Source organism: Pezoporus flaviventris, unplaced genomic scaffold (assembly GCF_033815535.1).
Source record: "Pezoporus flaviventris isolate CSIRO_AGI_PZ_B2104156 unplaced genomic scaffold, CSIRO_AGI_Pfla_v1 ptg000025l, whole genome shotgun sequence".
Lineage (NCBI taxonomy): Eukaryota > Metazoa > Chordata > Aves > Psittaciformes > Psittacidae > Pezoporus > Pezoporus flaviventris.
The window spans coordinates 26,922,236-26,949,989 of NW_026892573.1; the positions used below are offsets into that span (position 1 = coordinate 26,922,236).

The 27,754-nt window shown below is 40.4% G+C and overlaps 1 protein-coding gene across 2 annotated transcripts in view; it reads right to left on the reverse strand.

Moving 5' to 3' along the window:
• Positions 1-23,400, reverse strand: part of LOC133271639 (putative N-acetylated-alpha-linked acidic dipeptidase) — a 30,446-nt gene extending 7,046 nt beyond the window's left edge. The window contains exons 1-13 of one of the 2 annotated variants that reach the window (XR_009744208.1): positions 23,179-23,400; positions 21,812-21,920; positions 18,083-18,269; positions 17,204-17,305; positions 12,262-12,387; positions 9,883-10,069; positions 9,087-9,180; positions 7,155-7,253; positions 5,963-6,048; positions 4,888-5,007; positions 2,838-2,920; positions 2,504-2,567; positions 1,750-1,817 (exon numbers count right to left, since the gene is read on the reverse strand). Coding sequence is in view for 1 of the 2 variants with exons in the window: in XM_061457921.1 (XP_061313905.1) it covers positions 1,750-1,817; positions 2,504-2,567; positions 2,838-2,920; positions 4,888-5,007; positions 5,963-6,048; positions 7,155-7,253; positions 9,087-9,180; positions 9,883-10,069; positions 12,262-12,387; positions 17,204-17,305; positions 18,083-18,269; positions 21,812-21,920; positions 23,179-23,296 (1,443 nt within the window). In the remaining variant the exon portion in view is untranslated. The remainder of the gene's footprint in view (positions 1-1,749; positions 1,818-2,503; positions 2,568-2,837; positions 2,921-4,887; positions 5,008-5,962; positions 6,049-7,154; positions 7,254-9,086; positions 9,181-9,882; positions 10,070-12,261; positions 12,388-17,203; positions 17,306-18,082; positions 18,270-21,811; positions 21,921-23,178) is intronic. The other variant, XM_061457921.1, reaches the window with a different exon arrangement.
• Positions 23,401-27,754: the final 4,354 nt, after the last annotated feature.

A 27,754-nucleotide genomic window follows, 5' to 3' on the forward strand; every position in this document is an offset into this window, starting at 1 on the left:
GAGTCAGTATCTGTAATCTGATTATTTATGAGACTTTAAGCAATTTAATTTCAATATTCAACACAGAAATCCCTCACAAAACCAAAACTTTCGTTCACCTTGGCAGGAAATTTCAGTTTTGTCTTGGCTTAATTCAAAACTATTCCTACTTTGTTGTAGTTCACAAAAATTATTTTCATGGATGCAGGAGTAATCCTAGAATGGTAAAGTGTACTGGGTGTTTATGGCATCATAGCTGCTACAGAGGTATACAAATAATGATCATCCTAAAGTTCATTCCTATCACTCTGACTACTTTGCAGATTACTGAGCAGCTTAAACACTGTGGGTATTTATAAAAGTGGGCTGCTAAAGTTTAATTATCTACAATCCATTAAAGTTTATTAATATCTATTATCTATAATCCATTAAAGTTTATTAATATCTATTCTACCATTAATATCTCTACCTACTATCTAAGAATTCCACAATAGGAATCAAAATAAAACTAACACATTTGGGGTTTTGGTCATGAAGTTAATTGTTCATAGTACAGAGTTAATAGTGTTAAGTCTTTTTGCCACAGATTAATTTTGGATGTGATGACATAGGACCTGCTTCCTGATCAGAATTCTCTTCAGACATCAGCTACCAAAATGCATTCATCAGCCTTTGTTGCTGCTTCCCAGCTCCAGAAAGGGTTACACAACTGTGTTTACTAGTATTTAGGTCAACATTTTAAGGATGGCTTTTGGTGTCCAAACTGAGACTCTGCTGACCTGATTTTGTGACTCTTCTGAACACCTGCACTCAGCATGGGAACTGCAGGCGATCAGCTCTTCTGCAGTTCAGGACAGAAATATTTCTCTTTTATATTTTGTATTTAATAATTTTTACAAAGTCAATTTCTTGTCTGTCAGTTGCCAGAAAATGATTATACTGAATTAGGACATTTCCTTTACTTTTGTACCAGTCTAATGCCACCTTCCAGAAGATAACAAATTATCAATCCTGGAAAAGACAAATGACTGAATATATACAGCAGATGAAGACAGATATATTAGATTCATATAACTTATACAGTAGTTGAAGGTACATTATATATATATAAAATATACACAAAGAAGACTAATTAAATGTTCATTCTTTAATACAGAATGAACAGAAGAAAAAAAAGGATAAAAAGCCTTGGTGCTGTAAGACACTCTCAAAGCAAGGAACATCTGACACATAAGATGGTGAAGCTATTTCCTGAGAAAAGTCCCTACCTTTTAAGTTTGTTTAACACAAAAGTATGCGTGGGAGCATCATGGTCAGAGCCAGTGAATGTTGAACAGTGTACAATGAACCTGAGCACACTGAGCAAAACTGTCACAACATGCTAAAACCAACACTAGAGCAAGCTTAAATCTTCCCCTGCCTAAAGGGAGTCAGAGTCTTGCCCTACCATGGGCACCCAAGTAGTTGAACTGAGCAGCCAGGTTTAGGTTTGTTTCTGCCCTCTAGCTCATGACTTTCTTTCATTCTTTTGTTCTTATAAGGAATACTTTCACAGGGGGAGCGGAAAAATCACCTAATCCTGAATAATGTAGGGGTATAAGCTTGAAATCCCTTTGCCACTCCTGGGAAAAAGCTCCTGTTACTTGATTATTGACTTGAAAAGGATGCTGCAGTCAGAAAAGAAAGAAACATCTGACATCATGTTATACGCAGAGCCCCAGCAGAAAGTGAGCACAGAAACTGCTGGCTAAAACTTACAAATGGTATTACCTCTTTAGTCAGACTGTACACCAGTCTGTACATCAGCGGTGTGCAATCCACTCGCAGTGTGTAGTTTCCTGAAAAACAGGAAAAACTATTTATTTGAAGACATTTCTGTTCAAAGGGATATACATGTATTCAAATATATTTGTTTATTCCCTGGAATTGTTCAAGGCCAGGTTGGACAGGGCTTTGAGAAATCTGGCTAGTAGAAGGTGATCCTGCCAATAGCAGGGGGTTTGAAGCAAGTTCTACTCAGCTGAAACCTTGTGCCATTATTTGTTAACAAGAAAGGGACTAGAGAGCTACATTCCCTACAAGGAACAAGCTGATTCTACCTGTAGAAGAGTTCTCCTGTGATCTTCTCAATACATTTGTATTGGTTAGGACGAATTACAGCCCGGCTTTTGAAACAAATCTTGAGAGCTTTCCTTCATCCCTATGTTTATTACACACATTATGAGAAGCTGACTCTGAAGAGTTGCCACAGAACTGCTGAACAGGGGTACAACACTTCTTGTCCCTTCCCATGGCTTCCCAAATAGTGTAGCTACTGTAATGGACTTCCTCCCTGAAGTGACAGGAATATCTCAAGGGTACTTTATGGTCCTGGGTCACAGTTTCCTGCCATATCTACTCCCAAACTAATGCAAAAGTATTATCACATTAAAGCTCTTCTGGATCTATCTCCAGGCTAAAATGCCTCCCAGTCATCTGTACATACCATCACTATTCCTGCAGAAGACAACTAAAAACTAGGTACCTTCAATGGAGGAATCTGCATTGATATAAGCCACTCCCCGTGCTTGCAATACTTTGGCATTCTCCTATGAGAAGGAAAAGAAGAAGAAAATGCTGACGAGCTTTTTTTCCTCAGCATAATTTTCCTATCCACAGAAGTAACAGCTACGTCAGGGAAAGACACAATATACTGCAAGGAGCCATATATTCTTAGTTGAAAATGAAACTTAAGACTTAGAGACAGAGAGACAAAAGGAGAGGGAAGGAAGGAAGGAGGGTAGAAGAACTGCTTTCTAGTACAGATTTCTCCAACATCTGACACTGTGCATATTCCTCTTTGCACACTTTTGGTTTACCTCAGCCCATTCTGTTGATCCAAACAAGCCAAATTCCTCCGCATCCCAGCTTGCAAATATCACGGTTCTCCTTGGCCTCCACCCTGCAATAAAAGACCATGAAAATCGTATTACAGAAATAAAGACTGCTTGTTATATGGTAACTAACCTGAAAACAAAGGCAATTTTGGGGGGCTCGTATTTTACCCTGATCTGTGGGGAAAGAAGTGTGTTTAAAGAATTTTAACACCAACTTGTTCACTAACCTAATCTTATAATTGTTTTCTGATATTTTAGCAATCTTACTTCTGCTTCAGTATTGTGCCAAATAATGTATTCTTTCTCTTCCCTCAGTTGTAACTGCAAGAAAATGTTCTAAAATTTAAACCTCTGAACAAGGAAAAATATTGTGCTTGTCCACAAATTCTTGAAAGAAAGCTTTTCCATTCTTTTCGCTCCTTTCAATTTAGTACACATCGTATACCGGTGTCTAACTTGACAGGAAAGTGTTTGGCATGTCTTCGTATCTATTACTGAATTTCTGTCTCCCTAATGCCATACTTCAAAAGCTAAGGAATTCCCTGTAACTTTGGCTCCAAAACAAAGATCTTTCACTTGAAGTTCTCCATTTGGTTTAAACCCAGGCCAAATGGAACTGCCTACCTCTATATCTCTGCCCAAAGTTTTCCCTGAGGCTGCTGGAACCCTTTCATCTTTTGCTGTCCTTTTATCAGTTTCCCCTGACACCCCTGATATTCAATAATCAGGGGAGAATGGAAAGAAAACGAAATGTCAATAGGTTTTAAGTGCAATGGGTAAGCAAAGAAAGCTCCAAGCACTGCATTTGAGTTATGTCAGAGCTGCTTTCCATGGGATGTCATACAGGGAGACAGCATGTGCTGTGACAGCAGCAGAAACTCGGTACAGTTGACATTTGTTCCTATTCTAATGTAACTAGGCATGAAATATTTTTAACCATTAAATCCTACTATGTTTGCACAGCTCTTTCTGTGCAAACCAGAAAGCCAACCATACTCTGGGCTGCATCAAAAGGGGTGTGAGAAGCAGGTTGAGGGAGGTGATTCTTTCCCTCTACTCCACTCTCAAGAGAACCCACCTGCAGTCCTGTTTTCAGCTCTGAGGCCCCCAACATAAGAAATACAGGGACCTGCTTGAGTGAATCCAGAGGAGGCCATGAAGATGCTCAGAGGTCTGGAGCACCTCTGCTCTGGAGACAGGCTGAGGGAGCTTTGGTTGTTCAGCCTGGAGAAGAAAAGGCTGCCTTTGAGCAGCTTCCAGTGCCTAAACGGGATGACAAGTAATCTGGAGAAGGACTTCTGATAAGGGAATGTAGGGACAGGACAAAGTGGAACGGCTTTAAACTGAAAGGTAGTAGATTTAGATTACCTATTTGGAAGAAATTCTTCCCTCTGTGGGTGCTGAGGTGCTGGAACAGGTTGCCCAGAGAAGCCATGGCTGCCCCATCCCTGACAGTGTTCAAGGCCAGGTTGGACAGAGCTTGGAGCAACTTGGTCTAGTGGAAGGGGTCCCTGCCTCTGTGTGTGTGGGGGGTTGGAACTAGATAACCTTTAAGGTCCCTTCTAACCCAAACCATTCTGTGATTCTGTGATTCTGTGATTGTACTGATGCTTAATTTATTCTTGGGTCTGTTGCCAAACTACAGTCAAGTACTGAGAAGGCTCTTGATGTTGCCCTGATGAAGCCCTGATTAGTCTAACACAGTATCAATCGTACAGGACCACTGAAACATCCAATCTGACCAGCCTCAAGCACTAAGTAATCATTTGTACCTAAACGTCTTATTTACTTCAGTACCCTCATTTTGCGTTTGTTTTCCTTTAGGTGTAGGTGTACTTTCTCTTGAGTAGAGGGACCTCACATATACTAAGGCTGTAACTGGAACTAGTTAACAGCTGCAGAGCAGCATGCTTACTTGAGAGGTCAGTAAGATACATGGATTTCATTTAAGCATATGCTTAAATCCCAGAGAAACCAATGGGCACTACTAGCAGCAGTGGCTTTGGTGTGTTTTACTCTTTCACAACATTACCTTTTCTTTTGAGTTTTCCAAAGCTCCTCACAATCTCGTGAACCACAGCTGCCCCACTCTGAGGATCAATGCCACCAAATACCCATGAGTCACGGTGGCCTCCAAGGATGACATATCTGTCTGGAGAAATTCATTATGGAGGTTTACTTAGAAAACCTTTTTTCCTGCCATGGAGATTTTAATTTGAAGTAATTTCTCATTTTCCATGTAGGTATCAGGCAGCAAAGCTTAATAGTTGATAATCTACATGATACAAAGGCAAAAGACATTATACCTTTTAAATCTCCAAAGACATTTTTCTGCACTTTCAGGCAGTGCTAAAGAATTTGTCACAGTAACTTGATTCCACAAGACTTAAACACTCTTAAATTCCATAACATTACGTAAATTATTAGAAATACTGCACCTTTCCCCTGAAGATAGAAGCATCTGTCTATATTTTACAACAGTGTGTTTCACGGTAAACCTGATCCACTAATTTTATTTGTACAGCACGCCAACTCACAACATTTAGGTGCAGAATGCAGAATTTCTGTGAATGTATCTATAGTCAATCATAAAAAGGGCTGTCCAAATCATGACAGTGATTATTAATATCAGACTAGATCTCTGTGTGACTATAATATGGTTAACAGTTGTGTTTCAGGCAACAAGGAAGTCCTGTTATCATCATCCTAGAATGCCTATATATCTGTATTTAGAATGTAAAATCCCACTGGTAACAAGAGAGCAAGACAGACAAAAAGCCAATAGTGGTGGATATGATGTCGTCAAATGGAATGCAAAATCCCTGTTAGTAGGGAAGATCACTTAAGAATATTCTTTCAATTGCAAAATTACTTGCCTGAAGACAAATACTTGTCTTGGTTATGACTCCCTTAAAATCAGCACTTGCAGTGAAACTGCTGACATACCCTGAACCATATGAAAGCTGGGGCAATAAATATTTCAACACCAGTGATCATGTAGCGCAATATTTCAGAGAAAACTATATTCCTCATTTCTCCCTTGTAACTATAAAGTGCATGTAAAGGTCACCGCACGTTCACATTACACTGATGACAAATGACTTTACCTGGTTCCACTGTGCCTCTGATGATACCGATCACATTGTAAATCCTTCTTACTTCATTGTTGCTATGAATGTGCATTTTCACCTTCCTAGTGTATTAGGAAAAAAAAAACCCAAAGAGAAAATCCACCAGATTAGACCACAAAACATCTCAACATCTTTCAAAAGTGTACAATATAAATTGTAATGGGAGCATTTTACCCTACATTAAGCCAAAGTAAATCTGAAAACATTTCAGCCTATTTTTTTTTTTCTGGATTTATACTTGTGCAATTGAGAACAGCATTTAGCCCTTGCAAGCTATGTACTTATGCCAAGATTTATATGGGTAACAGGCTCAGAACTCCAAAGCAAAGATATTTTGCTGGCCGCTAGTTTTTAAATGTGGAAGAGTGAATGAGAAATGAAAACCATCTAACGTTATAAAGGTAAATAGTTCTAATCGTCTAGATGTTGGTGTAAATCAAAACTGACTCCAGCACAGTCAATACTAATGTGGCACCTTAGTCAGCAGAAAATCAGACAAACTGAGTAGCATCAAGAAACTGTGCTTATCTGCAGCACGGCTGGAGGTGCAACAATTCATCCTTAAGGGTCTTTGTGCATTTTTCAGAAAGGTTTTTTCATGTGGTATAACTAAGACATAGGGAAAAGATCAAACGGTTCATATGAAGTCAGTACAATAGCTCAGCCAATATTGAAACACATAGAGTTTAGTACTAAACTGTAATTATTGAATTGGTTTTAGAACAATATGAAGCAATACAAAAATGACATTGTAGGTAAAGCTTTTTTTTTCTGCAAAACTTGACTTCTAGGTTAATACTCTTTACATAAGGCAATATGTCGGTAAGTCAATAGGTAAGGCCAGAAGCTGGACCCACATGAATTTAAAAGGACAACAAACAAATGTAGCTCTCAAAAAAATAATCAGTCTCATCAAATAGTTTGTCAAAGGCTTTTCAGATGAAACTAGTTCAAGCCTAGCTGAAAATTAAAGTAATTCTGTCATATCCATCCAATCAAGACATCAATCTATTGAGGCTTTGCACTGAGTGCATTTCAGCGTAGGAAATGGTCATAATCGGACATAATCAGACAAAACCACCCCAACTGCTCTACCTTTGGTCAAATTCTATTGCTCAACTTGTTTTTCCTGATCCCAAGCACACTTTCCTTAGGAAACAAAACTGACCTTGTAGAGTAATTTGCTGTGAAACCAGGACCAACGTTGTAAGATACATTCAGATTTCCTTTCCAGCTGCTATGTGGTGGTGCATATCCTCCCATATTACTATTATGAAAAAAAAATCATTATTAGTTTCAGACATCTTACAATAACATCAAAGACAAATGAGGAAACATGAGCTGCACTTTGTTAGGTCCCATGCACCCAGAGTCCACAGTGATGGTCCTTGTCTTATGCTACAAGCTTCCATAGGAGAATAATCTATCTTTTCAGCTACATTAATACTAGTAAATTAACATAGAGGAATAGTACTGGGCACTGAGATTAGCCTGGAATAACCTAGAGCTATCCTGGAAAACACTGCTGGTTTTGTATACAAACTGCCTCTTGTAAATGGTCCCTGGAACTTTCTACTGCCATGAGCTTCATTTGCATTTGAATTAGCAGGGAGTAACTTGGACCATTTTAACAGGCAGTTGTCCAGTGCCTGTCCCTGAGCACTGTTTAATCTGGTAGCATAGACAAAGCTGACATGTTTCAAAGATGTCTGAAACTGGAAAAATACCAGCAGTCCAAGTCACCTTTTCTTGTTCCATTGTCAAAATTGAGATGTTTTTTCTCATTTAACACAACTGGAAATGCAGTAATTCAGTGGCTTTCAATCTCCTGTACTTACTCACCTGTTCTAAAGGATTTATATTTTTGACATGAACTTGTGAGGAATGTTTAAAAATATTTTAAAGTATGTTGGATGTTCTGTTTCTTATTAGGCAAAATATATTTATTATAAATGAAAGCATGTCCTTTACTGTAAATGAATATTCTGGTCAAGCTTTACTCCACAGAACACTTCAGCATGTAACAACAATAACAACAACAACTAATAACAACAGCAGGAAAAAGAGAGCAATAAAGCCCAAGAGAGACAAGTGATGCACAACAGAATTGCTTCCCACCCACTGACTGACACTCATCTTGACCCAAGCACTGATCTGTTCCTTCCGGGTAACTCTCCCCAGTTTATACACTGGACATGATGTGCTGTGGTATGGAATACCCCTTTGGCTAGTCTGGGTCAGGTGTCCCTTCTCTGCTTCCTCCCAGCTTCTTGTACCCCTCCTCACTGGCAGAGCATGAGACTGAAAAGCCCTTGATAAGAATAAGCACTACTTAGCAACAACTAAAACATTGGTGTGTTGTCAGCATTGCTCTCAAGACTAAACTCGAAAACACAGCACTGTTACTAAGAATGAGAAAAATAACTGTTACAGCCGAACCCAGGACAGATACACTTGCCAACTCAACCACATCTTAGTTTGTTCACAGAACATATTTTATTGGTTATTATGAATTTTAACGCTGTCCTCTGGAAAACTAGTAGCCTGCCTTCTTGCAAGTTTAGTAGATGCACTTAAACACAGATGTCTATTAAATCCCCTATAATACTCCAGAGTTTCCTCAGTTTCCTTGTATTAGTTTACTAGCATCATTTAATTCTTATGCAACATAATACACCTGATGAGAGAAAGCACATGTTTTCATTTAACGAACAGTATAGATACTGTCCCATTAAACATGCAAGTATTTCCCTGGACAAATGACTGACACTTCATTTGTGGTCTTTTTCACAAAACAGGTATCACACCACCCTCAAAAATTTTTGCCTTTATTCAAACTGAGAGGCGCTTTATATCTTCAGTATACTTGACTGGTCATGACATAACAAATGATCCCTTCCAGATCACTCTCCATGTGCCTGATATGCAGTAGCAGACAACATGCTTACCTCCTACAGAGAACCAAATGTCAAACATATACTATTTCAACAGCTACAGTAGAAGCACAGCACCAAAGTCTTTCCCCTTTCTTTTCAAGTACTCTTACAACTTTCAAAAAGCTCCTTAAAATTCCTCATGTCTCTTATTCCCATACACTTACCGCAGTAGTGTCTCAGCATCATCATAGCCAATGGGATGAACTGGAATTTTTGGGAGACCTACACCACTGGCTTTGTCTAATCGGTAGGTGTATTCTGAAAGCAAAAGACAGATATTTTCATATTTACAACTCTCAGAAGGACTGTACAGTTCACATCACAGTCCTAACACTGGAGTCAGGGATAATCATCTCACTTTCCTCAATTTCAGGTTGACATTTCTTCAGTGATTTCATTCTTTATGATTTAGCAACATGTTTTCAGAGAGACACTAACAAAGGTTCTCCGATTCTGTCTGCAGTCATGCATTTAGAACTGGCCGCAGCAGCAACCATATGACATGAGTCCTGGCATGAAAGATCTCAGCGTTGCCAGCAGGGGCTCCTGTGGAGGGAAAGTAGCTCAAATCCTGCAGAAAGGAGAACTGCAAAAGCAAATTGGTGGGCTGTGCAAGCTGACTCCTTGCTGACTTACTGATGAAAAGCAGAAGTAAAGAACTATGGCTTCAGCAGTTGAATACCTGCGTCATGATCTCTGGGCTAATTTTGATATGTCTGTGAAGTTAAGCAGCCCAGCACTGCACTGTGTGGCTTCCTTAACATCTCCCTCACTTTCTCTCCTGCATCATTTACAGAAGTGGCCTGCTGATGTGAAGCCCAAACCTGCCTCTTTTGTGCAGCAGAAGGATCAAGAAAATATGTGTTTTGTTGCAAGGGTAACACTTGCAATCCCCACTACCTTCCTCCTCCCTTTCCTGAAACCAGACCGTCAGAACATGACTTCTCTAGCATCACTCACCTTTTGCAGGATAACCTGGTGTCAGAGGATCCCCTGCCCCATTCAGGTTTAATATATTTCCACGCTGGGCTCCTCCACCGGGAAGGTTCCAGCCATTTGGATAGGGATCTGTTCCTGGGGCGCAGTAGTCAGCAGGGTCAGAGTACAGAATAACTCCCTTGGCACCTGCCAATTCAGCATTCTTCACCTGCAAAGTACATCTCCAGTCCCTATTCAGTCCTTTATAGCTTGACACCAGAGTTCAGGGAGGGCAAAAGAAATTATTATAAATTACAATCATTCCTCGGGGCCTTTTACAGTGCTTAGGCTAAGTAAATGGCCCATAACCGTCTCATATCATAAAATTTCCTGAATATACATATGCAGATATCAGGTTCCATATGAAAGTCAGAGGTTTTATAGGTAGGAGATACCCAGAGTGGCAAGGAACACATTCTTCAGAATATTACTACATAAACTGAGTTTGTATTGGGTCATCCAGATCAATACACTCAACTGGCTATCAAGATGTACACATCATGGATGGAAAAAAACCTGTATCACATCGATGCAACCTTATCTTTATGTTAGTCATACTTGTTATTTACACTATTTACCTTAATGATCTCCTGAATGTATCTCAGTGTACAGAGTACACAGGAAGATTATTACTATTGAAACTGTCTTTGGTTGTGAACAAGACTAACTCCAAAGAGTGTGCATCTTATGCTTATTATGGCAGAAGGACTGACTTGCACAGTTTTCATCTTTAAAAGTGTTCTCATGCAACTTTTTTATTGTATAATACTAGTTGGTAGAGAATGAGAGAACATATGACATTCTCACATTCCAATCTGTTTTGCTACTAGATGTGATGGTGACGTATAGTGACTGACAACTAATCCTCAACAGTTTTAAATTTGGGTACTTTAATCCAAAAATATCAGAGCTTTTTTAGGAAATACAGTACTTGCCTTCATCTGCTATCCTATTCTTGCACACTATTAGGAAGTCAGAAAATGACAGGACAGTTCTACAGATTTTATACAGGCTTTCAAATTCTTCAGTATACAAACAATTAGAAATACTATCACAACAATAAACATGTCATCCCTTTGTGCCAAAGAGGGCATGTGGCTTCCAAAATGCAGGACAACTGCCCCTTTAGATATTAGTAACTCTGAGGTGTTTGTATTTCATTTTAAGGAAAGATTCATAGACAGCAACACCTTCTTCAATTTTTAAGTCTTTTCCATTCAGATGGTATCTTTAAGAGCAGTAAATAGTTTAGTGAAAATATTATCTGACACAGAATGTGAGTTATATGTCACTTTTCAGTGGTGGAAATTGTATGTATGTGAATCAGTAAGTTAGTTACGCACTTCATAGTTCACAGATTAGTCACAGCATGTAAGGATGCTAGAGAGGTACTCTTCATCGGGGACTATAGCAATAGGACAAGGGGTAATGGTTTTAAACTTAAACAGAAGTTCAGGTTGGATATAAGAAAGAAATTCTTTACTGTGAGGGTGGTGAGGCACTGGAGCAGTTTGCCCAAAGAAGTGGTAAATGCTTCAACCCTGGCAATGTTCAAGGCCAGGATGGCCAGAGCCTTCAGCAACATGGTCCAGTGTGAGGCATCCCTTCCCAAGGCAGGGCAGATAGAACTAGATGATCTTAAGGTCCTGTCCAACCCTAATCATTCTATGATCCTATGATACGATATAACAGTCCAGCGAGGAGATTCAGTGTTTCATACCTTTGGTAACTCACAAATAGACATTACAGTCCTGCCCAAATTAGGGTCAAACGAATTTTTGTACAAGAGTCAAACACACTTAAAATAGACTGTTTTCTTATATTCCTACTACAGAAATAACTTGAGTGTATGCCTGAAGTATGCACATGATTATGTCCTTTCCTGTCAGACCATGGGTATCTACAGAAATCCATTATTTAAAAATATTTATATGATGGGCACATTCAATAAAAAAATACAGAATTTAGAATACTGTCCCTATAGTTATAGTCTCTGTCTGGTGTACATAAATCATTACAAAGAAACACAGTTCAGGCATCTTAAAGCACAGCTGAACCAATAGGGAAGAACAGACTAGCTCAGAATTAGAATATTACCCAAGAACATGAGTAACATTTTGAAAGAATTTATAGTATGAACATGAATAAAACAATTCGTTTTCAAACTTATTTACTTTTCTCCTATAAACGTATTATATACATACCAAATACAGATTTTATATCTTCTACTAAAGAACATCTTTGAACACAGCTCTAGGAAAACTCACACAAAAATCTCCAGAACGGTTTAGGTTAGGTGTTTCAGTCCCCTGAAAACGACTGAAGGACTGCACACGTAACAATTTTGTACAGACACATTACCTTATTTCCTCTGAAGATCTTTCCGTATCTGGCAATGACAATCTTTCCTGTACAGTTAATTCCCATTTCACGCTGTAGCTTAAAGAAGTCCTCGGTGCGGCCATAATTCACATACACTAACTCACCCTGATAAACAGAGGTAGAATTTGAAACAAGAATGCCAGTGAGCTGCCACAAGGAGCATGTGATCTAGTAAGAGAACAAGCTGGGAACAATGAGCTCTGGGACTGGTTCCAGCATAAATGCTTTTCTCATTGTGAGACAAAGGTAGGCAAGTGACTTCTAATGAAGTTAGACTTCTATCACCCAAAGCTGCCAGACTTTGCCCACAATGGAGAATGTCAAGTGTGACTTCTGAATCAGAAACTTAGAGTAAGTGCTCAGAATACGGCATTTACTTTTCTTAGTCTGCTAAGCTGTAGTCAGTCTCAGACAGCTGGAGGTATTTTGGACCCTAGCACCACAGTAAATATCAACTGTATTTTATAAGTAGACTGAATGATGCCAATATCCTATGAAATTCTTAGGACTTCTTACTCAATACAGCAGAAGATAAAGGTGGTTGACTGTGAAAATACATACATCTTGTATACGAATAAAATATTCTTCATTACTGTATTTGAACCATGCTATTCAATATTTGCTGCAGGACTCATCTTCCTTCATGTCAGCTACCTAAAGTTGTGTGCATTGTCTAAGTAGGTCCTGTAGTGCATTCTATAGCCAGTGAAGAGCTGGGAAGTTCTCCGAGAACTCACCCTTTCCAGGGGAATTCACCCAAAACCTGTTTTAAACACCTATTTTACGCCCTCTAGATATAACTCCCATTGATTATACGTAAAAGACTATTTTACAGTAAATGCCTATAAAAAGCCTCAAAGACTGATTTAGGGAAGATGCCTAAACTAGATATCTAGACTAAAATTAGGACACAGGAAACTCTTCCTTAGTGCCTTTCTCCATATCACCATACACCTCCAGAAAGATCCTAAATTTAATTTCAAAAAATATTAAGTTTAATCTCTCATATTGATAAAAATTGCTTACTAGACATTCAGTTGGTCTCACAAAACAGCATGCACTATGTCCTGATAAGACTGTGGTACAATCATTTTCACTGTACTAGTTTCATCACTAATCTGCTCAGCTGCAATTTCTTTTTAAATTAAGCAAAAAGAACTCAGGATAAATTCATTAAATAAAGAGGTCTGTATTTAAATAAGGCAAACAGTTTCACACCTAGTAAGAAGTTCCTCTCTATTCAGAGAATAATTCATAAACAAGGACTATTCTTAGGGAGGCTTTTCTGAATTTTTAGAGTAGTTTTGCCTCTGAGTAAAATATTGACCAAAGTCAAGAGTTCTTCCCGTCTATTTATATTAAGCAAAAGGGGAATTTCGTCCTTCATTTTAACAGAATTTCTTTAGAATATCTTGTACAGAATACCTACATTTATAGGCTGCTGTATTTTTAGGACAAATACAAAAAATGTCCATTTCAGTAGTTTGCCTTTTATAACCACAGAATGGTAATTATAACTATTAATAGCAACCAACAGGGTTTCCACATTCAGGGCCCTTGTTCTACAATGACATGCAAAGCAAGTTAACATGAAAGTAACATTTTATGGTGAATACCTGTTCACACTTCACAGGGCTTTTAAATGATGTCTTTGATTAAGTAGACGCCATCACATTAAGAAAAGAACTGTTGTGATCTTTAGCAGAAGCTCTCATAACTAAATCTGATATAAAGTATATAATCTGTATTCATAGCCTTTTTCCCAGTGTTGCAGAATAATTCATAATGATCTCTAGATTTCTGAAACCACATTAAAAGGTATTTATTTGAAGATTCTGGCAATACTTGAAATATTGCATAGTAAATCAGGCTTACTTCATTAAATTATTTTAGCAACTCTGAAAATTCTTCAACTTTGATTAACAGGACTAAGAACTACATCAATGTAATAAATTTCTCATTAGAATATTGCAACAGTTTTCTACCATAATACAAGCTTTGAGAATGTAGTGCGGATTCATCAAATGTCTCATCTGGGCTCTTTTAGCATAGTTAGAGATCTCAAGCACACCTCTGACTTGTGACCATCATTAACTAGATGGGAGTACTTCTGCAGTCAATTAAAAAGGACGTAAAGAGCAGAATTTTACCATTATTTATGACGCTAATGTTCCAAACTACTACTTGCTGTCTGACAGAATGCGACTTTGCTACTTTGCTTGCTTTCTGCTAAATATTTTGGTTAAAAGAAGTTTCTTCTCAAAACTTAACTTTCCTCATCCAACTTCTATTAGGATTTAGTTAAAATACACCACACAGAAGAAACATACTTTTTTCTGACTATCTGTATAACAGGGGAGGATATATTTGATCTTCCATATAGAGAACCTAGAAATGAGTGGGAACTACATCTAAATCTCTGCAGGGTCTCACTCTAGCAGGCAAGTAGTTGCTATCTCACTCTGACACTAAACCTTCAAAATACTTTCACTTGTTTCTAAAAAGCAGCTTCAGGAAAATGTAACAGTTCAGCAGCACTGAACTGCATTTCCTCAACTCCCTGATCATAGCACTCACCCAGAAAATGTGCGAGCTGCCTTCTATCTTCCTGGCCTTTCTTAGTATGAAGAACTTTGACCATTTCTCCCACTTTCCAGGAAGGTGGCCTACTTGTGAGACTACAGTCTTTCTCTACAGCCTTTTCCCTTTGTTGAACTTGGGGCTTTATACAGAAATAGCTTGCAGCCCAGAAAGCCAACCATACCCTGGGCTGCATCAAAAGGAGCGTGACCAGCAGGTCAAAGGAGGTGATCTTGCCCCTCTACTCTGCTCTTGTGAGACCTCACCTGGAGTATTGTGTGCAGTTCTGGTGTCCTCAACATAAAAAGGACATGGAACTGTTGGAACAAGTCCAGAGGAGGGCCACGAGGATGATCAGGGGACTGGAGCACCTCCTCTATGAAGGCAGGCTGAGGAAGTTGGGGCTGTTCAGCCTGGAGAAGAGAAGGCGGCGTGGAGACCTCACAGCAGCCTTCCAGTATCTGAAGGGGGCCTATAGGGATGCTGGGGAGGGACTCTCCATTAGAGACTGTAGTGACAGGACAAGGGGTAACGGGTTAAAACTTAAACAGGGGAAGTTTAAGTTGGATATAAGAAGGAAATTCTTTCCTGTTAGGGTGGTGAGGCACTGGAATGGGTTGCTCAGGGAGGTTGTGAATGCTCCATCCCTGGCAGTGTTCAAGGCCAGGTTGGACGAGGCCTTGGGTGATATGATTTAGCGTAAGGTGTCCTTGCCCACGGCAGGGGGGTTGGAACTAGATGATCTTAAGGTCCTTTCCAACCCTAATGATTCTATGATTCTATGTTTCTAAAAAAATAATGAGCAGAAAGAGAACCTATGACTGATGACTGCACTTGGCAAGTCCCAAAAATATCTCTCCACAGTTTTGTTCTAGTACTTAGTAGAAAGTTTTTTAACACAAAACGTGTAAACAGGCCTGGGAGAACACACTGAGTGTTTCCACTGCTGAGCTGCTTACATGCTGTTTGCAGTACAGGTGCAGACAACTGCCCACTGTTTGGGGGTAACAACTCTCTGGTAACACTAAAGAGTGTCAATGCTAACAGCACTAGCTAGGTACCTGAAGCTTTTGCCCAAGTATAATGTAGACGAACACAAGCATCACATTTTGAAAAGACAATCTGTCTTTTAGGTGTTGGGGTTGGTTTGGCTTCTTTTTTCAGAAACAAAGTTCTTATATTTAATTAAAATAATTTTCTGAAGAAGGAAGCTGCAGCTTCTTAAAACTTATTGCTTCCCATATCCCATCACTTATGTAGCTCTCCCCAAATCAAATAAAGCAGTGATTCTGTCTTTCTTTGGGAATATTATGTTACAATCCAAAGTCAGAACTTACTTATTATGTTCCAAAATTCCCACTGCAATTCTTAAAACACTCAAAGCTCACATATCATAGGGTACAGACTACCTGCCTGGTTCTCCAGCTGCCTTTATGAGGCAAATGAATACAGGATACCTATGAATATAGAATACCTTTACTGGACTTGCATAGCTTATTAACAAACCAGTAAATACAGGACTCCAATACTGGACTCTGCGAGTAAAAACATTGTTAGCAGGTTTTGAAGACAGTTCCAACTTTAAATCAGAGATTGGACCAGATGACAAGAGTATCTTTCCTGTCTTTTCTAATCTTGCAAAACATTAGTGGAAACCACTAATTGATGGTAGGATAAAAAACTCCTGTTACACAGGCCAGCTTTATAAAAGAAAGCCCATCAGGTGGTACCATCTGTACAAGATAGAAAGGATTAGTATTAAGCTCAGATCACAGCAACACTTTTACCACCAGCTAGAAATACCAGCAAAAGCCATTTTCAAGCATACTGTTCACTGTGCAGTTTACACCTGTCAGCATGAGCTCTGGGCAGGCAGCATTTTGAAAATTAGACTGCTCATTTGACTATGTAAACGTAACAGTCGTATTTGTTCACTAAGATGGGAAACAATGATGCATAGTCACAGAAATACCTGGATAAGCTTATAGTAGCTGACAACATTAAAGATTTATTGCCAGATTTTTTACGGAAAAGGTAAACATAAAATCCAGTTCTGACTCAAACTGGAGAAAACAATTAAACATGTATGTATGACTGCTCAATTTGAACATTCCTCCGCTGCAAAACTCCCAAGAACATCAAAGGTAGCACATCTTTCCTACTGGTGATATGTCAGGCCCAGGAATTTCACATCATTCTGCATCGCTGTATGCTACTGTGTGCTATGCTACACTATGGTATTCCATCTTTTCTATTATTTCTGTTTCTGTCTCTATTTCTCTCTGCTTCTGTTCTTACTTCTACTTCTCTGTCTGTTTCTATTACTATTCTACTATGTTACCTCAGGCATTCCTTGGGCTGAAAATGCACTGTAGGGTGGCACCACATCTCTAACAGCCTCATATCCTGGAGGGGTAGGCTCAGATAATGATGTGTTGAAAATCTAGTGGGAAAGAAGAAAACAAAGTAAACCAAGCAACATGGAAAGGAAGTACTGTCTGTTCAGGCACATTTTACATGCATTTGTAGTTTAAAGGACTCTAGAACTCATTAGAACTTTGAGTAGTGGCCAAAACTTTACTGGGCATCTTTTTCAGTATGCAGGTTCAATGTATGATCCTGAAAATCCCATCTAACTCTTCACACAGAATCCTCCTGAAATAAATACAGGCTCCCTTATTTGGTCTTAGCACAGCAGACAGGAGCAGGTCAGATCATAATGGTAAAACACACTTGTATTCTGCTCATCCCTGGAGCTTTTACATACACTAGAGCTGCTGTGTAATGAGCTGATGTTACTTGGGATAGTACATCTCAAGGCCTAAACTCTAATCGTCAAGAAACTGAAATCGGCAAAATTGCCAATACTGTGTAATGTATCAATGAAAAGAATGATGGTGACCATGGCTGCTTTCTTCTTATTAAATAACAGAATAATTTTAAAACAACTGAGTTATATAAAGCAATTTTCTTATATAATTCTCCTTTAATCCCTATATGTCAGTATGCTATATGAATCAGGGCAATTATTACTATTTCTAGCACGTTCATTATGAAACAAAGATAAAAATACAAAAGCAAACTGGAGCCCCTGATTTCTGTGCACTTCAAATCAGGACCACCACCACCAGGAGAGCAGTGGATAGCTTTCCATCCCAGTCTTCCCAGACGTACGAAGGTGATTTTGTCCTCTACTTGCAAATACTGCTGTTTTCTGTACCTCATTTCCATGCTCATCAATTATTGAGATGTAGTTGGGCTTAGTGTCATCAGGATAAGAGAGCAAGACATCATAATGAATGAGCTGAACAGAATCCAAACCAAATTCCTTCCACTCAGCTTGGATTTGCTGTGCCAGATGAAAGTTCTCCTTTGTTCCTGCTAGGTGAGGAACCTGTGTAAAATTGCTAGAGAAAAAGAAGCAGTGAGTCAGGATCAGGCATTGCAGCTCATAACCAGAACTCCTCTTAGCCTAGCTGGAAATAAACCCTCTAGAGATGACCAAATGTGCCTCTGCTAAATCAGGACTGCATAAATGCTTCTGCCTGTCCCATCCATAAGTTGAGGTAAAACGTTTCTGTCTGTCCTGAGCTACCACAGGTGTTTGTATTTTCCTCGCAGTGTGGCTTAGCAAGAGCGGAGTGAGGACATCAGAGCTGGGGTCTTGTTCTTGCTTTATTCCTTGTCTTCTGGGTGACCTTAGGCCAATCACTGCAATGCATAATGAGACTGACCTTCCCTGCTAAGTGATAAAAGAATTGAGTATAATTATCATTTTGTATTCAATTTAGAAAGGTGCATCATTACTCCGATTCCTACTTTTGTGCTCAGTTTTGGTCCCTGCAATCCAAAAAAGATGTAGACAGGCTGGAGAGGGTCCAGAGAAGGGACTCGAAGATGATTCAAGGACTGGGAAGCCATATGGGGAAAGGCTGAGAGAGATGGGCTTGTTCAGCCTAGAAAAAAAGATGATGGGCACAAGTTACTCCTGGGGAAATTCTGGCTGGATGCAAAAGAAATTTTTTTCCCAATGAGAACTTTCAGCCATCGGAATAATCTCCCCAGAGAATCGCTGGATTCCCCAACCCCAGACACTTCTAAGGTTTGGCTGGACAGGGTGCTGGGACATCTAGTCTAGGTCATGCTTTGCCAAGAAAGGATGGACCAGATGATCCTTGAGGTCCCTTCCAACTTGTGTTCTATTATTCTATGATACTTAATGAAGTGGATATTCTCCTTGGATCCCACTATTTTAATTAATCTTGGCACAAATACTGATTTATTTAAAAGCTCACTCTGAGTGTGTCTTGTTGGCAAATAAGAGAAAGTTCACAGTGGCTTAGAAAGAAGGAACAGAAAGACTCACCAGCTTGTGACTTAAAAGTCATGCAGCATGAATAACAAACAGTGAAAAACACCATAAACAGTAAGCAATCCATTGTCTGAAAAAAAGATTGCCCAGACCATTGAGAAAGCACAGTATTGATGTGAGCTGCAAGAATTCCAGCTGAATAAGGCTGTTATCATGACGTCCTCGTCCTGTCATATGACTCTGCCATCAACATGCCACAGAAGGACGTGTCGCACCAGCTGGTGTTAATGAAGGAAATTGGATCTTTGAGAAGGAAGGCGTACAATATTGGAAAAACAAATTAATTCTTGAGTTTGAGTGAGAACAAAGCCACCAAACAAAGCACTGGGAAAGTACTATAGGATACAGTGTAGGCTAGGCTTGGAGTAGGGATGGGATGAATTGGATGGGATGGAACAGAACAGAACAGGAGTAGAGTAGAGAAGCATAGTATAATTTCAGTTGGAAGGGACCTACAATGATCATCTAATTCAACTGTCTGAGCAATTCAGAGCTGACCAAAAATTAAAGTATGTTCTTAGGGGCATTGTCCTATTGCCTCTTAAACACTGACAGGCCTGGGGAAGGAAGCCTGTTCCAGGGTTTGACCACCCTCTCACGAAAGCAATGCTTTCTAATGTCTAGTCTGAACCTCCCCTAGTGAAGATTTTAACCATTCTCATGCATCCCCTTACTGGATACGAATAAGAGATCAGCATCTTCCTCCTAAGGAAGCTGTAGAGAGCAATGAGGTCACCCCTCAGCTTCCTTTCCAAACCAAACCCAAAGTCCTTAGCAGCCAAGTGCTGCCAGATAAAACCATGTTCTTCTGATAATCCAAAATCTAGTACCAACACTACTAAAAGTCCCTGTTACAGCGACAGTACCGTTATCTGGAGGACATACTGAACTAAGAGCAGTTATGTGTTATTGTTAGAGCCAATGGCCAATTTCTGTAAGAGTTAGGAATGTTCAAGTCTTATGTTTTCATTAAAATTTGACTTATGACACAATATACCCCTGCATTATATTCCCATTTAACTGAATATTGCTTTTCTTCATTTCCTTTTCTAACCTGTTGACTGCCTGTACTGGTATTTCTGAGCAGTGACTAAATATGTGCTACGTTTTACCACAGACCTGGCTGCATGACAGTAAATGAGGTGCAATGCTTCCTGCTGGCATAGAAGCAGGGAGTTTAGAAGGCAGAAACCAGGCCTTTGACAGAGATGTTTAACTTTTTAGAAGCCAAAACACAGGTTAAAAGACCATAAAAAAAAAAAAAAAATCCCAAGCCTTCAGTTTTCAATGTTCATATAGTCCAGGGCATGACTGTTATGTAGTAAAGAGAACGTACTTGCCACCTCATTTATCTGCAATAGCCTGGGGCAAGTGCACTTAAAATGAAATCAGTGGGATTGCTACAATCTTATAAACCAAAATGGTTTTAGTAATTTTTGTAGCAAGATACAACTTCATGCTAAGTAATCAGGCTGGGATTTAAGGCAAACCCAAAGCTGTCAATTACTCCTAAAATAACTGATACGATAACATCTTCTTTACACAGAAAGTACATTTCTATCAATAATCTACAATTCCTCATCTATTATGGACTAGAATAAATACATGTTTTTAACAAATATTACACTCTCCTAAAAGAAAAAATCCCAACTGTTTAAAAGATACCTAAAATAAGCAAATAGTACACATCAGCTTCCTCATAGTTCAAGCTTCTAAGTTACAGAAATTGAGTCATTATCTATGCTGTCACCTTCAATTGTTCGACTTTTCAGGAACAAATGTTAACAGGTTTGCTTCTAGGATTCAATAAAAGAAACAGAATATACTTAAAATAGGGCAGATTAAATTAAAAACATACTGAGAAAACCATGGTCTTAAAAAAGACTCTAAAGCTTTAGACTGTTACATTTATTATGACCAGTCTATTGTACTATCAGATGTCTACCTGCTATCTACTGTGTCTGTTCTAGCTATTCACTGTGCAGAAGCAGAGAACTTGGAAACATATCTTTCTTCATGAAAGTGAGTACAAATCGAGTACAAGGTCAGAATGGTGACAGGCAACACATAAATTTGGTCACAGCATGACAAAGCGTGAAGGGAGAGTATCAAAAAGGTATTAAGGCCTAAGCTGTAGGAAGAACTAAAGGTTCAAACAGTAAGATTTTCTTTTCTTTTACACTGGTGTAGTCCACTATTTTCCGTTTAATCCCTCCCAAATTACAGCTTAATTTGAAGTGAGTGATTTTCACACAAAACCAAATGTTAAGATAAACATTTTTGGAGGCTGAACCTCTGCATGTACAGTCATTCACCAAATGCTGAGAAAGAGCTTGGCCTATTTTTAATTACTGTAAGTACTAAGATTACTGACAACTCCTCAAGTGTTTCCAACAAAAACACTGTGTGTGAGAGAAGCTAAGATCGACTGTCAATCACAGCTCACTGGGACACATAACATAAAACCTACAGCTGAGAACATGCACAGTATCCTCTGCCTGGTGGCAGCATTGGACTGGCTCCTGGTTGAATTACTTTGTTTTCTTTTTCACACTGATTAGTCTACACATTGCTTACTAAAGAAACTGCTTGATGTTTTCAGCTTTCATTTCAGCCATAAATGCCGCCTTCATGTGCTCATGAGGACTCACAGGGGTCTTCTTTTCTGCAGGTTTTGCAAACCAGCCTGTACAACACACCAAAATACAACAGTAAAACCATCAGAGCAATATTCCCATGACACACACCATTTCTCTTTGGTACCACCAAAAGATTTTCACCGTGCATTTTACAACTGGCTTTACCTTAGCTCACACAACCTAATGCCTGCTGCACAGCCCATGGCAGTGCTAGTCTCCCACACAGTAAGAGAACTTACTCACCTAGGTAGATATTGAGGGAAATATTAGATTGTATTTATTCATCAGTTATTTTATGGTAGATGCTAAGGAGACTTACCTATCTTCTTTTAGCACCAGAACATAATGCTGTCGGTCATGTCAGCTGTATCATTCACCGCAGTAATAAGGTTTTACAAAAATGCACAGAAACACAGAGACCCTTTGTAAGGAAGAGATGTCTTGTAACTCCCTTCTCACTCCCTGGTCTGTGTGGCTCTCATTCTGGAATCCTTCCCTTCCTGTGCAGGCATTACCAGAGTAAGTGACATGAGGAACACCTACCTAGAAAGTGTTTCTGGCATCTGTTTTTATCTTTGAGACTGTATACGTTCAGTACAAATGCAGCAGCAGCTGTGACTGTGAATGAGAACTAGTGGGGAGCAGAGAGCGTAACCACCTGGCACCCCTGATGCACTGGTCCCTGGCACAGCAAAGGCTCTTTCCACAAGAGAATGGAATTCAGTCACTGCTGATGGCATGAACCCCAAGTACATACCAAAGGGCATTTCAAAATACAAGTGACTCTTTTGTTTTCCTTCCTCCCCCAGACTGAACCTCATCCATCTGTGACCCAAAAAGGAGGCAGGGAGGGAAAATCTCTTGTAGCAGCAGCCCATAGATCTGCCTGCTGGGCAGACGAGGAGGTGGGACATGAAGGTTATTTCACCCACTTCTCCAGCCCCATATAGGGCCTTTCTGGTTTGGGCTGGTGCGGTTTCAAGCAGGAGGGTCGAGGGTCCTGTCTTCGATCTCCTCTTCACCACATAACGCCTCTTCTCCTACCTGACAAACAGGCACAGACCCCTTCTGCGGAGGAGCTGGAAGCCCCACAAGGGGTCGGTGATTGCTGGTGTGAAGGCCGGGAAGGGAGGTGTCGGCGGCCGAGCACGGCCTCACCTCGGGCACCCCAGGCACAAAGCCCCGGGGGGCTGCAACCCGCCCGCTCCTTCCCCCGACCCGGCCCTTCCTCGGCCCGGCTCCGCGCCACCTCCTTCCATGGCCGGGAGAGACCCCGGTCCGGAGGAGGGTTCGTCTGCACTGTACCGATGAGGAACCCGATGAGGAAGAGCCCCGCCGCTGCGCCCAGCACGACAACCCTGCAGCGGCCGCCGGCTGCCCTGGGGCCGGCCTGCTCCGTGTCGGTGCCGAGCGACGTCCACATCGCTGCCGGCCCGCTCCGGACGCGCCGCTCCCGGTAGTACCCGCCCCGCCGGCCGAAGTCCCGCCACGGCGCGGCCTGGCCCGGCCCTCCCCGGGGGCGGCCGCTGTTGGTAGCGGCCCTTCAGCGATCCCGCCTCAGTTCATCAGCCTCACACGCACGGGCTGGTTCCTTGCCCCTCGCTGCCTGCTTGTGTTGGGTGCCCTGCCACCCCGTGTTGCTGTTAACTTGCTGCAAAGCGCGTTGAGGAGTTAAAGCGATGATTTCAACACTGGTTTGCCGCGGCTGTGCCATGCCGTCTTGGACCGTGCACATGCCATGGTGGGCAGCACCAGCCAGGCAAACGCAAGGGGGAAACAAAGGTAAAAGCCATTATTTTAAGCGATTTATTTAATGTAATGTTTCAGACTAATACCCAGCACTCTTAAAGGCTATAAAAACTTACAAGAGAAATACATACCCCAGTGGAGGCGGGTTGACTGCCACACATGTCTGTGCTTATATGCATTTTATGGAGGTACAGCCCCAAAGAGTGCAGGTCTTTGGACTCAAACTGGCAGTTTGAGGACAGTCCTGTGCCTTTGTACACACTTGTCTTCGATGGAGTCCTTTTTTCACATTCTAAAATCTCCACTGTATGGTTTTGGGAAGAACATCTCCATTCAGTTCAGGCATCTCATTTAGATGGAGGATGTACCTTTAGGGCCATAAGCAGAAGAACTTTGAATGCCGAGGTCACCTCCTGAGTTCTGCACAGGTTCTTATCCTCAGAACCCTTGCTCAGGTGCTGGCTAGGGAGATGTTTAAGGGATGTTTAAGATGTAAAGTCTGTAGTTGTGTTGTGCTCATTCCACATTTAGCATGGACAGCCTGTTCTCAACAGTACTGCTCCTGCTGATGCAGACAAAACCTAAGTCTAATATAATTCCAGATACTAGACTTTGACTTCTGAGCCCACTGCACTAGGAAAACTTAGTACAAGACCACTAGGTGGAAAGCAGAAGTGCTGGGTGCAAAGAGCAATGCACCGATAACACAGCAGTAGTGTGCTTCAGAATCTGATGAGACAAAAAAATCTTCAAATGACCAGACATATATTATAGAAAAGGCCAATATTTGTGATATTAGTCCTGTCTCCTGCCTTATACTATCCTATTTAATAATACTCTGAGTGGGGTAGTCTGCCACGTTGTCAAGTCAAACCCAGGTGCCTGACAAGTTGCCATCAGCATGCTGCATGCTGTTAATACCATTCTGAAATGCCCAGCTCTTCCCTGTAATATATAGGGAACCTAAGTTTGGAAATGAGCACAGTAGAAGGTTGTACCCTTATCCAGCAGTCTACTTTCCTTCCCTGTACTATCCCTAAAGGGGCATAATGTGCCTGTGTTTGCTGCTTCACCACTGCTCCTCAATGGAAGTTGAAATCAATGTGGTGTTTAGGTTAAGTGGGCTGAAGAATGGGCATGTCTTCTGCCATTTCTGAAAAGATTAATATGGCCAGGGCACCTTTGGGCATAGGAACTTGGAAGAGCTCCTGGATCAGCTAATTTCTGTTTGAAGCACTTGGAAATTAAGTTAATGCAGCACCATGGGACTTGGTGCTGAGCAAAAGCATATCTGTCAATTAATATTCCAGAGGGATGTGATCAATCCCAGAGGTTTATGGCCTACTTATTCAAGTAAAATAAAACAGAAAGGAACAGATGGGAATGTTGTCAAAAGTTTGGTGCTGTTCAGTACTCTGAAACTAATTGACCTGCCCACACCACTTAGAAGCTCTGAATTACTGCCTTGAGACATTTTATATATAGTCTTCCAGTGTGCCTGCAGCTTGGACAGGACATTATGACCTTTAAATACACAGCAGTAGCCAAAGGGCATAGGAAAGCTTTATTCAAGAACAAATTGCAGTTATGCTAAATGCATAAAATGTTACGCTTGTTCCTATACAGAATTGTATAGGTCACTTTGCAGGCAAAGCTAGTTCACTAAGCCAAAAAATGTTCATTAAATCAAAAGTAGGAAAAGTGAATGTTTCTTCTCTCTCTGTGCTTTAGTGGAAAATCTACTAATCAAAGTCTTGTAAGTTATTTTTCTTGTCTCTGAGCTGTGAGGAATGTATGATTATTTTATTTCCCAATTCATCCACCTGAAGAAACAAACTCACTGTTTTTTTGAGATGCAAATCTCAGGCAATGTCTTGGTTGGGATTATCTGCTTTCATATCATTCATCAAGATACAGTTTTCCTTAGGTCCAGATGAAACCAATTTCATGTGACTAGTTTAGGTAGGGTCTATACTTGAATGGCATTGAGGAACCTACTCGTATTCATTACTGTAATAATATACGGTCTTGTAAATATCCTTCTGTTTACAGAAAGGAGACTGGTTATTCAAATAGTACAGCATTTTGGGGTAGTACATTCATAGGATCATAGAATGGTTTGGGTTGGAAGGGACCTTAAAGGTCATCCAGTTCCAACCCCCTGCCACAGGCAGGGACACCTTCCACTAGAGAAGATTGCACCAAGCCCTGTCCAACCTGACCTTGAGCACTGCCAGGGATGGGAAGTGGATGCTTCTCTTCCCAGAGAAGCAGCCACAGCTTCTCTGGGCAACCTGTGCCACTGCACCACCCTCACAGTAAAGAACTTATTTTATATCTAATCTAAATCTATGATCTTTGAAGATTTCCCCTTGTCCTATCCCTATTTGTTCTTATAAAAAATCACTTTTCAGAACTTTTACATTATGAAAGAAGGAAGAGGAAGGTACTGTGAGTTAGTGTAAAGGTCTCTGAGGATACGTGCTATACATGGAAAGACCTGAGCTAATTCTGAGTTACAATTGTAATGCACAGCCCCAGTGCTGCAAGATGTAGAAGGATATAGAGAAGTGGAGGTGCCTGTGCTGTTTTAGTAGCTTGTCATACTGAATGAGGGAGATTTTGCTTTTACTCCTGCTCTTGGCTTCACAAGTCACTTCTCCCAGATGTGGTGCTCACTGGACTGCTCATGTACTGATTCGTTAGGCCTCATCAGTATGGCACAGAAGAATATTTGCTTCACTCAACTACACTTTGCTGCTGGATTTGAATTGGTCCACGGAGGAGTCAGACAAGCTGCAGACATGGCAAAAGGTGACCCAGGGAGTATTTGCCTCTTTTGTGGCAGCAGAATGTTAAATCAACTCAAGCTGCCCTGTGTTACTGTCACCATGAGAACATTAAAGTCATGTATTACTGCAAAAATAACTCCACCATGGCTGAGCTGCCTTGAATCTTCCTATGGATGGAGTACAAATTTTTACAGAAAGACAACTTCTTCTGTGGCTCTTTTCAGCTTTTGCCTACCCAAGTCATTGATCTTTCACATATAGGAAGCACAGATTCTTCTGGTGATGGTTCTAGCAAAGACTGGGATGACAGTGTGGAAATCAAGGAGAATGGAGAAGAATTAATGATGCACACATGGAAATCTTCTGTGGTGTTAGGGCACAGCTTATGTCAAAATATGTGCCTTTCTGCCTCAATAAACTGCAATTTAGTCATGTTGCAGCTGTCATAAGATGAGCATCCTGACCATTTTTGCTTTCCTCATAGCTGGCTTGGAGTGCTCTTAAGCCTACTGATATCCCAGATTTTTCATGCTACAGGAGCAAAGGATGAGAAGGACTTTTTTCTGTGCTTACCTACACAGACTTAAATTGTATTGTCTGTTAAATACCCCTCTTTACTGATGGTGAGTCACAGTTAGCCAATATGCATTCTTTGTATTTTACAGAATAGTGCTGTTGCTGTGGTTATCACTGTTGTATGCTTTTTGGCAATTTCGTCTGCCTCTAGCTGTTTATTCTTTAAGATCTTTTATTGCAGCTGGAAGAGATTTAGTATTTGTAGTCAGAAGCAGGGAACCATTTTCATTGTGTTAGTGAACATGACATACTGGCTTTAAATCTTAAAAACAAGTTAAAAATAGGCACCAGTGTTACGGACATGTGTGTTTGTTGTGTGATTGTATCATAATGCAAAGTATGAAGCTTATTTTTTTAATAGTTTCCTGTTGTGAATTTCATTTTCTCAGAAATGAGAGGCTAATAATTCTCAGTGGGATTTTTTTTTCTTTTTTTTTTTTTTCTTTGTGGTCAGATGTCAGAAATAAATGTTTTCTCCAGAAGTTTGCAATATCTGTTTCAATTTTTGTCCTACTCAGGATAATTCCGTGGTTGGAGATTTCATGCTCTTATTTCTTTTTATTTCTTTTATTATACAGAGAAATTAGAATACTTGGCCTTAGACAGCACTGTTTCTCCTGGGTAGTTTGAAGCGCTTTATGCAAAGTACTTACTTTAATCCTCACTGAATCTGGAGTACAGAGTCTCTCTGACTTATCTGAGGTCACTGCAGTAGACAGGAAGGTCTCCGATTTCTCAGCCCTGTGTCCTGACCGCAAAGTACA